At 36.6% G+C, this 13,924-nt stretch overlaps 1 protein-coding gene across 3 annotated transcripts in view; it reads right to left on the reverse strand.

Annotated features, from left to right (window-relative positions):
- The window catches only part of LOC120530878 (rho guanine nucleotide exchange factor 19-like), a 28,645-nt gene that overhangs the window by 11,298 nt on the left and 3,423 nt on the right, over positions 1-13,924 (reverse strand). For all 3 annotated transcript variants that reach the window (XM_039755602.1, XM_039755603.1, XM_039755604.1), the window contains exons 2-5: positions 12,424-12,688; positions 1,157-1,316; positions 877-956; positions 548-783 (exon numbers count right to left, since the gene is read on the reverse strand). In XM_039755602.1, coding sequence (XP_039611536.1) covers positions 548-783; positions 877-956; positions 1,157-1,316; positions 12,424-12,688 — 741 coding nt within the window. The remainder of the gene's footprint in view (positions 1-547; positions 784-876; positions 957-1,156; positions 1,317-12,423; positions 12,689-13,924) is intronic.

Consider the following 13,924-nt stretch of genomic DNA (forward strand, 5'->3'; position numbering starts at 1 on the left):
TTTAGATGGCATCACTGCACACAATTAAATCTAACACACTGACTGACTGGATTTGCAGACCTTAATTGCAATAGTGTAGCTTCTTGGTAATGGTAAGTATAATCATCATCCTAACTAAATCACACAAGTTGCGTCAGACAGATACACTCTATAGAATGTGGTTAGTCTTCCTGCTGGCATTTACAGCTGTCCATAGTTCAGGTGTAGAGGTGTAGTTCACTGGCCACATTGGATTAGCCCAGCATGAGTGATTTTACTCTTCAATGAACAGATATTCCATCCATCATAACCCATGCGACCTTGTCTCATGTTTTCAGAGAAGGCACCACATGCAAATAGCAATAAATATCCTTTAAACAATAAAACAATACTAGGGACTGAATGGCCATGTGCCTAGGGCACTTCCTTCTCCCATACCTTCTTTAATCCAAAATATTTCCTGATGCAAGATTTTTTTCAAACTGGTTTCTAGCACCATTTTCTACAACATTAATGCTACATGTCAATTATAATATAAGAACATCACCACCTAAGTGAAATGCCATACCTCTTGTAGGCGTCTTTGCTGTGGAGTGAGGCCCTCCAGAAGTCCACGACTTTTCACCTCAGGCAAGTCCTGCCAGCAAGAGAAGTTGGTTTCCTTTAGAGATGGGGTAGAGCCAATAAGTGAGGTGGATAGGAGGCCAGCCATGGACAGCATGGTGGTAAGGTGGCTCGTGTTACTGCTGTGCTTCTTTATGTCTTCCTTGACGTAGGTCAACCAGTAGTCCTGGTAGAGGGGAGCTAAAGCAGACAGAAATTGAAACTCACATGGGCAATGGCCAAAACCGTTGTGACTTCACTCCCTCTCGATTCCAGCAGCCTGCTCCCACTTACAAGAATGAATGTACTTGGATTCTCTCCGCTTCCTCTTTTCTAAGTTGTTATGTACATTTCCCAGGCTCCGTTTGTCAGTACTGAAATGGATAAGCAGGTAGTAACATACTTCACTGGTATCTTAAACTTCAAAATAGTGTCCGTTTTCAATTATTTGCAACCTGTTTTCTTAGTAAATGCAGCACTAAACGTAAACCGTATCCTTGAAAGCCTTGCAAGGCACTTAATGGCAGTGTACTATATTAAATGTGCTCTATACTGTATAAATAAAGAAATTTACCCAGATGTTCTGGCAGGACCATCTCGAAGACATTCATTTGCCTCTCTGCCTTGTGAGACTGAGAAGGGCTTGTCAGCAGCAGAAGAGCTCTCAACAATCAGCCAGTCAGAGACAATGGCAGATGTGCACATAAAGATGGGTTTTTGAAGTCCATCAACACCTGTCAAACAAGACGAGAGATTTATGGTCTTTAAACAAATAGCTTACTAGAACAGACTTTATTTGACACATTTAGAAAAGTCCATATCAACTAAACCCACTTGATTAAATTTTAGGATTCAAGGAGAACTGGAGGCAAGCATGGCAGCAGAGGTGAAAAAGGTAGGAATTCACCCTGGACAGGATGCCAGTTCATCACTGGCAAAGTCACACCAGGACATTTTAGACTTTAGTAGGGGTCTCCAATCACAGTCCTGGAGGGCCGCTGTGGCTGCAGGTTTTCCTTTCAAATAGTTTCCTGATTAGAAGACAGTCCTTACTGATAACGAAATATAGTATTTAACAATTTGGCTTGCTAGTGCTTTCATTTATCGCAGAGAAATTTTAATTGCACTGTTGAGTTCCCTTCTCTGAGAAAATAACCCATGTGTTTTGTGGACCAGAAAAGATTTACATTTTTTCTCCAATTCCCCTCTCACTTGTTTCTAAGCATTTCTTAACACAGATACAGTAAACCCTCGTTTATCGCGGTTAATCCGTTCCATACTCTACCGCGATCAATGAATTTCCGCGAAGTAGGATTCTTTATTTATAAAACTAATATTTTCGCAGTTAGAGCATAGAAAACCTGTTCACGACCTTCTAAATATGTTTTTTAACATTAGAGCCCTCTAGACATGAAATAACACCCTTTAGTCAAAAGTTTAAACTGTGTTCCATGACAAGACAGAGATGTCAGTTCCGCCTCACAATTAAAAGAATGCAAACAGATCTTCCTCCTCAAAGGAGTGTGTGTCAGGAGCAGAGAATGTCAGAGAGAGAGAGAGAGAGAGAAAAACAATCAAAAATCAATAGGGCTGTTCAGGCTTTTAAGCACCACTGGACAAAGCAGCTGCAAAGAAGGGAGCAATGTGAAGATAGTCTTTAAGCATTTTTTTAGAGGAGCGTACGTGTCTACTAGGCCAGTGTGCAAACAGCCCCTAAGCTCACACCCCCTTCGTTAGGAGCAGAGAATGTCAGAGAGAGTGAGAGAGACAGAGAAAAGCAAACAATCAAAAATCAATACATGCTGTTCGAGCTTTCAAGTATGCGAAGCACCGCGTGGGAAGCATATCGTATATCATTGAGGAGTTTTATTTAATATGTGCTCCAATTGGGTAGCTTCTCAGCCATCTGCCAAAAGCGTCCCTTGTATGAAATCAACTGGGAAAACCAACTGAGGAAGCATGTACCAGAAATCCACGAACCAGCGAAAAATGCATGATATATATTTAGATATGCTTACATTTAAAATCTGCGATGGAGTGAAGCCACGAAAGTCGAAGCACGATATAGAGAGGGATCACTGTACTTCATGGTGCATATTTATAAGTTTCAAAGGAAGCATGTTAGCTGGAGAGCTGCTGGTTTATTGGTTATCAGCATTTCATTATTAACTGATGTCTGGTTAAGAAAACAGATGGCAATTAAAACTTAAATGCAGCTGCTAAATACTAAAATAGACAATTAAAGTTTCTGATTTGTAACAGGCAAGAAAACGAATTCCAAAAAACTGCTTTAGTAGTAAATTAATGGGTTCTAATTAAGAAATTGACTGAAGAGAACCTATATCCACTACGGACCTCCAGGACTGTAATTGAGGCCCTTTGATATATGATGTAACTAAATTGTATCTTTAATTAATGAAAGCACTAACAAAGCATATAGTTTAATGCTAAGTTTCATTATCAGCAATGACCGAATTCTAATTAGGAAACTGGTTGGAATGAAAACCTTTAGCCACTGGAGCCCTCCAGGACTGTGATTGAGGACTCCGTTTTAGAGTCACCATTTTACCTAACAAAATGCCTTAAAGAATTGAGAACACCAGGGTACTGAAACAAATTCTGGGAGCTATTACGGGAGGTGAAGTTAAATGAACCCAAGCATACTTAGCTGGATTGACTTTACATGTCTAAGATAATCACTTGAAGATAACTTAATGCACATTTAGTTTTGTAAAAGGATACAGCCTTTCTATGGATATCTAGGGACACTCAAAAATTTACATTTTAACACTGCCATATGGTGTTGAATAATACTGCACTGTATTTGATTAAATCCAGTTAGGCCTTATTTTTAATTGTTAAGCTGTTTCGGGCCATACATCCACCACCATTAAATAGGTAAATGCAGGTCAAAACATGTGCTGATGACACATTTTGAAAAAGTCTTTGGCGCGATACCTCGAGTGAGTAATCCTAAAATTAGAAGGGGCATCAACTTTACACACAGTGTGCCAATGTTTGAAGAAATGACTAAAGAAAACAGTAGGTTATGATATAAATATCTTCCTCTTATAACAAAACAAAGGCCTCCAAGGGGCTCTTTTATGAATGACTTAGACAAAAATTTAACAGTCAAGGATATCCAGACAAGATCACCCAAAATACCTCTGCTGGACCTGGACATAAATCCAATTGAGGTGAAGAGTCATTGCCACATATTCAAAATAATTATAGGAGGAAAGTTTTACAGCTAGAAAGCATGCCTAATGGGAGCATAGGAAAAAGGATTACAGAGTACATTAGTTAAGCCGATTTATGTTTTCTATTAAAGAAAATGAAGTCATGTATAATTTGTGCATTTTTGTTATCATGGTGCTTCACAGTGGCAATTTGCAGCATTTCAGTTGGAGATGCAAATAAGAACTACTATACTCTGGTACATGTGACCATTGCTACAGCAAAAGACCAGAGTATCTTTAGGAGCTCATAACAGTCTGCTGTAGCAATGGAAGGTGATTAATAGATTGCTTTGAAATATAGTGCCGGTTATATATGATGTGTGGAGTACATCAAGGGAGACACATGTAAAATAATAAAAACTTCTAGGTTTCATATTACTACATAACACAAGAAAAGGCATACATAGGTGTTATCAAGATGGCAATTTAAACCCTGTTCCTAGAAACACTAACAAGTGCACCATACTGTCACAAAAAGGTGACTGCTGAAATCTTGGTGATATTTTGCCCTTAGTATGTGTATAAGAAAGTATGAACTATGTTTGGCTGTCTGGCTTGAAATATTTCTTTTATTATGCCAACAAGCACCAAAGGGGATGTCATCCAGTGACCATTTATTATATCTCATAGATTAAGATGTTCTATCACAGGGTGACCTATGCATCTAAAGATAAATAATGAGAACAAATAAAAATACATAGACCTTCAACATGTTGGACAGATATCATGAGGCGAGATATTGTATGTAGTACAGTCATATTGAAATGGGTCATGTTAATAGTGATATAGTGTGCTGATGCCGATTAACCAGTGTCAACAAGCTGGAATTCCTTTCACGTACTTTACCCATCTGGTACAATACAGAGAGGTGTTCTCGTAGCTGGTGATGTCTAAATTGTATTTATTCATGTGGGTTTTCATGGAAGTCTTTAGTAAAGTATTTCCACTGCATCCCTTTTCTGTGTCTGTAAGAAGACATACTGCTTTGAGCATATGGGCAACATTACCAGTCCAATAAAACTGATAGCCTCAATGTTTGTTCTTCTTCCTTGCTGCTGCACAAGTCCTTCCTTTTGAAAAGTTAAAAATGTACAGTTTCCAAAGTTGGGTTTATCTTTCCACTGACAGACATTAAAAGTAAGTTAAAAGAAAACAACTTCAAGCCCAACCATCAAAGTATGGATGATAAGGTTTAAAGATATCCTCTTTAAATGTTGTTTTATATATCAGTGTAAATCTGTCTTCTTTTGTTCCCTCTGCATGCTGTCACTAAAAGTCTTCCTAGGAACACCTTAGCACAGACAGCATATGCTGAAAACAAACCTTTGTTAGAAGAAATGCTAATACAGGCTTGGCTATTCCCTGGATTTTAAAATATCTGCACTGCAGTGAAGAAACATCAGCATACTGACATGATTCTGGCACAGATTGCCTCTTTTCCTGAAGGCTGCACTTCCTACTGCAGATGGTAGGAGTTATCAGGGAGTTCATTTTACAGGTACACTCATTTGTGCCTTTGGGTCAGTGCAGAGAAGCTTATCCTTCTTTGATAATATTTGCTCTCTAAAATATAAAACAAGAGTTTTATTCACTGAATTAAATACACACATATAAAGAAAAATCTCTCTTATAGTTACTTTTATATATACACTCTGTGTCCTCTTTTACATCCACATTTCTAAAATCAGATCTGTACAGCATCCAGGACAGTTGTTCAAGACATGGGTTCAAAGAGCTAGAAACATCCCTTGGGAATTCATTGTCTATCTAGACTCCAAATCACCATAAAGTTAGGGTAAAATCTTATGGATACATATTTCATGCCGAGAACCTCTCGCTCTGCCTCATCTAAAAAGGTGCTCCATTAGATTAAGAACTGGAGACTGTGTAGCAACTGGAAACTTTGTCACGTTTCTAAAGCCAACTTGAGATGATGCATGCTTTGTGACATAGCATGTTATCCTGCTAGAAGTAACCTTTTGAAAATGTATACCATGACTAGTAGGGGATACATGTGATCACAAACAAAGTTTAGGTATACTGGGGAATGCAGATGATGCCCACCCACGTATGAGTCATCACATCATTACATTAGTACTAGCCTGTACTGCTGACCAAGGTTAGAATAGATTCATGTGGTCTACACAAAATCCTTGCCCTCCATTTACTGATCACAGCACAAACTTTGTCAGACCAGGTGGCATTTTTATAAACATGCAGTTTTGGTGATCACATGCACCATTTTCTACAAACTCTCCAGAGATCCAAGATCACCACTTTTGGCACCAATAACAGCAAGTCGCATATTCCTTATATCTTATCCTTTCCAAAGTTTGGTCAAACAGATAAACCCTTTGACATGTCTGCCTACTTCATACAGTATACTGAACTTCAGCCACTTAACTGGCTGTGTGGAGAAGTTGGTAGTTTTCTTTAACGAGAAAGTGGACCTAATAAAATTGATGGCAAGCATTTTTGTTTATATTTATATATCAACTATTTTGCTGATCAATTAGCTGGACTAATTATTTTTGAGTATTCAAGATTTTAAATATTGAAGTACTAGGGGGCTTTGCCCCCTGCTCACTTTGCTCGCCAACCCCAGTGTTTGGTTTTCCGGATACATACTTTTAAGATTTGTTTTTTTTCTTTTAATTTTTGCCATTTCATTAGTTTTACTTTTATTTCAGAACTTCGTTAAAAACAATATTTGGTATCTTTCGAGTCCCAACATGCTGTATCTTTTAAATGAGGTCCATGAGACGTGTTTAATGACTTGTACCTAATTCAAGATAGGTTTCTCTGTATGGAATTTCAGCACAGACAAAACAATCTACATCATCAGCAGTTAATTTTTTTTGCAAAGTAACCAATAAAACGCATGTGAGGTAAACCCCGTTTTTGAAATTCTCTGACTTAAACTTCAAAGCCTTGCAATATTTACATACTTCTGACATATCACCTATGTCCATTTATTCGATCTCTATTTGCTTTTTCGTTATTTCTCTGAGTAATAATTTCTCTTTGTTTGCGCTAATGCGATCTTTACTTTTTTTCATGACACTTCCGTTTTTTTCTTCTTTTCATATTCTGCATCTTGCTCTGCATGTGTATCGCGCCTACGTTTTTTCTTGTTACTAACTTTTAGGTTAAGCAAACATTTTCAATGCAGAGAAGCAAAACTGTTGAGAAACATTAACAAAAGTTGCCTAGAGTGTATTGTTTGATATACTGTACTGGTTACAAGATGAAGTGAGGATCATATTTCAAGCCTTTTTACTTTTTCTTCATAGCACTGCATCGAAAACCAGCCGAAAATATCATAAAATATATATAAAAATAAGTACTTTGCAAAAACAGTTATGAATATTATTGATGAACTAGAGTGTGCACTATCACATAATGGATTTTAAGATGCCAGAAGCAATGGTGCAGCTGGAATGGATTATCATCAAGTACAAGCGAGATTAGGGATTACCGTTACTCCAATGTGTTTTCTTTTATGGTGCTCCCACAGCATAGTTGTTCCCCTCATTGAGGGAGTTCATTTTTACAGATTATACAAAACATGATTTCTTTCCCAAAGCGAATATGAAACAACTTGACATTACAGTCGAACCTCGGTTCACAAATGTCTCGGTACATGTACAAATCGGTTTACGACCAAAACGTTCGCCAAACTTTTGCCTCCGTTCACGACCACACACTTGGTAAACGAAAAAGCCAGTTTCCCTTTCGGTTTGTACGTGTTCAGTCTCTCCCTGTGCAGCGAGCAAGATAAAGAGAGCGCAACACACACAAGAGAGAGAGAGAGAGACACACACACACACACAGGCAGCGCGAGAGACACACACACACACACACACACACACACACACAGGCAGCGCGCACGAAAGACACACACACACACAGGCAGCGTGAGAGAGAGAGCTGGACGCATAAGGTAGGAAGGCAGTTAAAGAATGCACTGGGCTTGAATGTTTTCACTTCTGTTTACAGCGATCGGTTAGTGTGCATTGTTGCAATGTTACTTTTCTTGGTGGTTTAATAAATTACGGATTTTTTCAAATGTTCTTTTTCCCTGTGCTTAAAACTCATTAAAAAAACAGTGTTTTTAGCCAGCAGTTGGTAGCACTATAGCGCGAACTACTGCAGTGTTATTTTTCTTTGTTGTTCAAGGTTTTCTCAGTGTTAATCAATGTTTTTACATTTAGTTTACTATTACGCTGTGCATTCTATGATTTAGTTAACTATATTTGTGCTTAAAAACTTAAAGATACATACATAAATTTCGTATGGTCTGGAACGGATCAATTGTATTTACATACAATCCTATGGGGGAAAATTGCTTCGGTTCACAACCAAAATCGGTTTACGACCAGAGTTTTGGAATGAATTATGGTCGTGAATCGAGGTTCCACTGTACTTTTAAGTCCTTTGGGTTTCAACTTTCCACTGTAATTAAATCCACCTTTATCTCAAAATGTGACTGATGTTACTTTGGTGAATGAAGTGACAAACCTAACAGAGTATATACAAGGCTTGAGTTTCATGTGTGATGGAGGGGCTTGCCGTCCACATGAATTTCAGCGCACTGTTAATCAGATTTATCATGTGTACGTAGAAAAACGTACTCACTGACATTTTCACTCTTGTAAGTGAAAATACTGTTTAAAATCAATGCTGAAAATAAAAATTTAATTATTAGGTCATTTCCATATCAATTACTGAATACCAAAATATAGCAGGATATTTTCATTTATATATTAACACTTTATTAAAATACACTTTTCAAACCAGGTTTGATAGAAAATCACTTTGCGAGGTTTATGAAATTTATATGCGCATCTGTATAAGGAGGAGACAGTAGCTGCTTAAAGATTCTTAAAGAGTTATATTTAATTGAAAATTCAAATTAGTCAGTATTTTAAAATTTTTCAGATCAAAGTCCTTTTTAATTTGCCCCAAAATTAAGCCTACCTTTGTGAAATATTTCTAAATTTCTGTAAAACAGCTTTTGTTTGTTTTCAAAATACCTCACATAAAATGATTACAGTTTGGTATTGCTTATGCCGCAGCACCAATTTAGAATTAATTAATGAACTGGATTCTAAGGGCAGTAATTACTCCTAAGTGGAGGTGGCATCTCATTCATTTCTGTTCCACTCAAAACATGCATTATACGTATTTTCTCCCCCATTAGTCTAATTTTAGTTGTTCTACTTTTATGCATTTCCTTGGTTTAAAAGCCCAACAAATGACAGAAATTTGGAATGAATATTGAGCAGCTCATTCTGTCACCTTTGTAGAAGGAAGTGTGAAGCGTGCCACCCTGTCTAAGGTTTTGTAAGACATAGTCCCGCTGGGATAGATGCCAGCTTCCAGGAACCCTGAACTAGATAAGCCAGTATGAAAAATGGAGTGTTGGATGGGCCGAATTCAAACCAGTCAGAGGATGAATGCAAACCCTTCATTTCTTTATTGAGGCTATGTATGTCACTTTATTAAAATAACTAATAATTTTGCCATCATTCAAATGCATGATACTAAAAGATAAAATGATTACATCTGACAGTTGATTGGTCACATCATTACATACCTGAAGCATGCAGTAATCATTTTTTTTTTGTTTCTCAACTAATTCCATAATTAAATAAAAGCGGCAATAATGAAAGGCTTTTTTTTTTTAATCTTGAAAGCATAACAATATTTTTCCGCTTAAATTAGAATTTCTAAATAGGCTCAATACCTGCAATCACATGCTAAGTCAAGCCCCATCATGGTAACAACTTCCAAATCATTTATCATCAATGATGTTAATTAATTGTTATAGCCTCTACATCTATATATTTTACACACACACACAAGTTTTAGAACACCTTGGTTTTTCCAGTTTTTACTTTCTCATATAAGTATAGGGAAAGTATCATAATCGTCCAAACATTCAGTGATGAGATTTTGTGAATCTAGAAGTTTTAGAGCTCCCAGAGCCCAAAAATACCATTTTTGGAATTGTGCCTGTATGGATGTATGTAAACACAATAACTTGAGAAGGCTTTCATTTAGGTGAACCAAATTTTGTATACAAGTATTAGGTACAAAAGGTAGATTTCTCTCAACTTTTGGGCTGTTTCCATTAACCAGAACTGGTACTTTACCTTTTATTCATGCAGCTGCAGAGTCCGATTTATTCAACTTTACTTTTATAATAATTGCAAAATATATTATTCATTTGATTTGCTGTTGATGGTTCTTAAATGTACAGAATATAAAAATATAATCATTGTCTTGTGGTTTACTCCTTAAATCTCCATATCGATGGAGAAAGTCGATTTTTTTCTTCTAATGTGAAAAGGAGATTTTGTGCTGCAGGTTTGACAGGGAGAGTGGCCATAAGAAAGCTATTCTTTAATGGACAAAACAGGGCGTTGAAATACTGGCTGTGGAGTACTGCAGATTGAACAAAGTGTCCTCTTCACAGTAGAAACTGAGACTTGCTTTTTTTGACGACTGTTAAGCTGTTCTTGATACTGTTGTGCTGCGAGGCGACTATGACACAAGCTGGTAACCCCCAGAAACTTGCCTTCCGATTAGGATGCGATTTTGTGCCTGCCAGATCTCTTCCTACCAGAGTTTCTTCCAGTTTCAAAATGCCTTTGGATTGTGTACTCTGACACTTTGATTTTTTTTTTTTTTTTGCAATTCCTCTAAACAAAAGGTCTACACTTCCAAGGGTAATAATGCTCGGTCTCATTCCATTTGTTAATTGCAGTTGTCTTGCCATTATCACTTGCAAATTGTCTAACTAGTATCTCCTTAGTGGGTAGAGTAACACAGTCTGTTCCAACTCTGCTTTAAGACAAACTGGGGGCTTTTAAGTAATCAACAGACGTTTGGACACATGTACAAATTGTTTGCTTCAACTTGCAAGGCTTCATTTACTTTGATTGCTGCAGAACATCTGTAGGTTTTAACCTATTAGATGTTCCCTGAAGGAGGTTCATGTGTAGTATTCCGATATTGTATAATATTCAGAAATAAAAAGGGGGGGAGGGCACAAAAAGTGTCCATACACTGGTACATTAGACAGTATAGAAAAAAAGTAACTTATCAGTTCAAAAATTTTTCTTCTTTTTTTTTTACCCATTTAGTGAGTTTTTGGGTGCATGTACAGTTTTCATAATTTTATATAAGGCAGAGGCATTCATAATGACAACAATAAGGCTGAATCTATACTAGATTTGAGAACACAAAAAACCTGATGTAATGTTACTTTAAAGGTCAAAAATACCAAGGAAATGACAGGCAGAATTTTGAAGGTTAGGCTTGAAAGGGTTAACTGCCATTATATAACTGGTTATTTATAGGGCTGTCAGATTAAAGTGTCAAGCTTATCTTTTACATATGAAATATGGTATTTAATGTGATGATAAATACTTAAGCATTTTTAATTATACTGCAATTGCAGGGTCTCTTTCCAAAGCAATAATCCCAAGATATTAAAATCAATAACAGTACTGAAATAACAGATCTCTGTCACTGTCAAAGTAGCATACATGTACCAGCCAGGCCCGTATAAAAAGCAAGTAATTTTTTAGGTCAACAAAAGACAGAATCTGTTTCCTGCAACAAGGCACAGATGCTGTTGCACATTATGAAAAACATCCAGCTTGTTCAGGAAAAAATGCATTTCCAGAAAAAAGTTTGTTATTGTCATTACTTTATCATTGAACATTGAGAAAAAAAAAAAAAGTGTACAAGAATGCAAGTTTTCCAATTGCTGTTAGATTGTTTACCTCATCAAAGAAAGAAGAAATCGCAACATGGCTGCAGCCTGTGAATTCATGCATTATTTAATTGCTAATCAATCAACTGTGACTGAGCAGACACCATACATGGAACTAGTGCTGGGCGATATGGAAAAATCATATATCACGATATGGATTATTTTATATCACAATAACGATATATATCACGATATACCACCCACAATAAAGTACGTTTCCAGTTATTCTCTGAAAAGTTTGACAAAAATATCATTGCATACTTTTTTTTGCAACTTTATTTTGAAGTGACATTTAACTGAACTGTCACAAAACCACAAGATGAAGTTTCTTTGCGAAAAAGTTCATTTTTATTCTTGATTATCACTTATATAAAGGGTAGAGTATGCATTGCATAGCGACAAGACATTATCATTCATTTGTCATAGCCTATTTAATGCAATATTTTCTTTAGTAATTGATAAAATTAGGTTAGAAACGATAGAAACGATAGAAGAGAAATAGGACGATAGACACTTTTCTATCGTCCCCACGATATATATCGTCATATCGCCCAGCACCACATGGAACTGAAATTTCATATAAATAAATGTTACATTTCACTGTACTGCTTATCTTGTCAGAAACAGTCTTATTTTCCTCTGTGTTTTATAAATGGTTGCATTGGCATTGACAAATAGATGCAAAGAAATTATCAGATATCATCATATGTCCAAAAAACCCTTATCAGTGCGCACCCCTATTCACTTGGGGCTTGATAGATAACATATAGTTTGTAAAACCTACACAATTCCTTTTTTTCTATTTTGTGCACTCACCATATCTGGCCTCAGCAGGATGCAGCCCATTTTTTCCTCTGGGTCTTCGACCAGCAAGATCTTCAAGAGATGCAGACTTCTTATGCTCATCAGAGGCACGGGACTTTTTGACCCTGAAGAATGAAGGCAGGCCATGTTTAGATTCTCCCTGCACCTTTGACTTCTCACAGGATGCTTGGTGTTTAGATGGAGAGTCCGAGAAGGTCTGCTTCTTGCAGAACATATCCATGATTGTTGGAGCAGAACAAGGGAGAGTGCAAGGAAGCTGTAAAAAGAATGAAAGAAATAACATCCTGATCACCTAAACAGAAGCGTTAAAATAAAACTACACAGAGACAAACTTTTGAGTACATACACTTATGAAGGCACATTCTGCTTTATCAACTAAAAAAAAAAAAAAAACACAACCACACCCCACACACTTGGTGTATAAATAGCAAAATCATGTTATAAAGAGACTAGACACAAGAAACTATGTTACTACACAGCACTAAAGACAGTGATTGACTCCAAGAAGCCAGGGTGAATGAACTGCTGCAGTCTTCAAGGGGACAGAACCACACAAACTCAGTGGAATTTTTTATTGAAATACACAGTTGATTTTCTCAATGTACTCTAAAATTAAAGTATGGAAAATGAGACCACTGTTAAGCTGTGCTTAAAGTTGTTGTCCTGTGAGGTACCTATCGCACAAGCTGTTGAGTCTCAGAAACACATTTTCTGGTTCTTTTGTAGCTTTGGCTCTGCCAGATCCATTTCTGTCAGACTTTCAGCCAGTTTCCAAGTTCCTTTTAATAATGTACTGTACTTGGGATACCTTGGCTTCCTTTGCAATTTCTCTAAAGGAAAGGCCTACACTTTTTAAGGGTTATAATGGTCTGTTTTCCATCCTTTGTTAATTGCATTTCTCTTGCCATTATTACAGCAATATACGTGCAATGTTGTCAAAATAACATTTTAAAAGGTGTAGCAACAGTTTGGTCCAATGCTTTTCCTGTATATAAATAGAGGGTTTGAAAGTAATCAACTAAAGATGAGGCACGTGTAGGAATTGTTTGGATTAACTTTCAAAGCTAAAATTAACTTCCATTGCTGCACAAAATCTGTAAGTTGTTAACCCATAACTTGTTTCCTGAAAAAAAGGCATTTGTATATAAATCTGAAGATTACATTATTTGAATGTTCTTGGTATTTCAGGTTACTTACTGGACATGAACTGCTTAAATTTCAATAAAAACAGTTTAAAAAAAAACCCTTTTGACCAGTAGCGTATATGCAAGACACGAATCAAACAATTATAAAAATAAAAAAAAAAAAAGGCAACATCGAAATCTGAACAAATTTTTAAGGGGTGAAAATGAAATGGAGACAATGGTGGATTTCAAATAACTAAAAGATGTTTAGGCAAGTCATTGTGGAAGAAATCAATCAATCCAGCCTGATGACAGGAAAATTCTCTTTGCATTTATTAACTTTTCCATCAATTAATTTTCAGAGCCCA

The sequence above is a fragment of the Polypterus senegalus genome, chromosome 6 (genome assembly GCF_016835505.1).
Source record: "Polypterus senegalus isolate Bchr_013 chromosome 6, ASM1683550v1, whole genome shotgun sequence".
NCBI lineage: Eukaryota > Metazoa > Chordata > Cladistia > Polypteriformes > Polypteridae > Polypterus > Polypterus senegalus.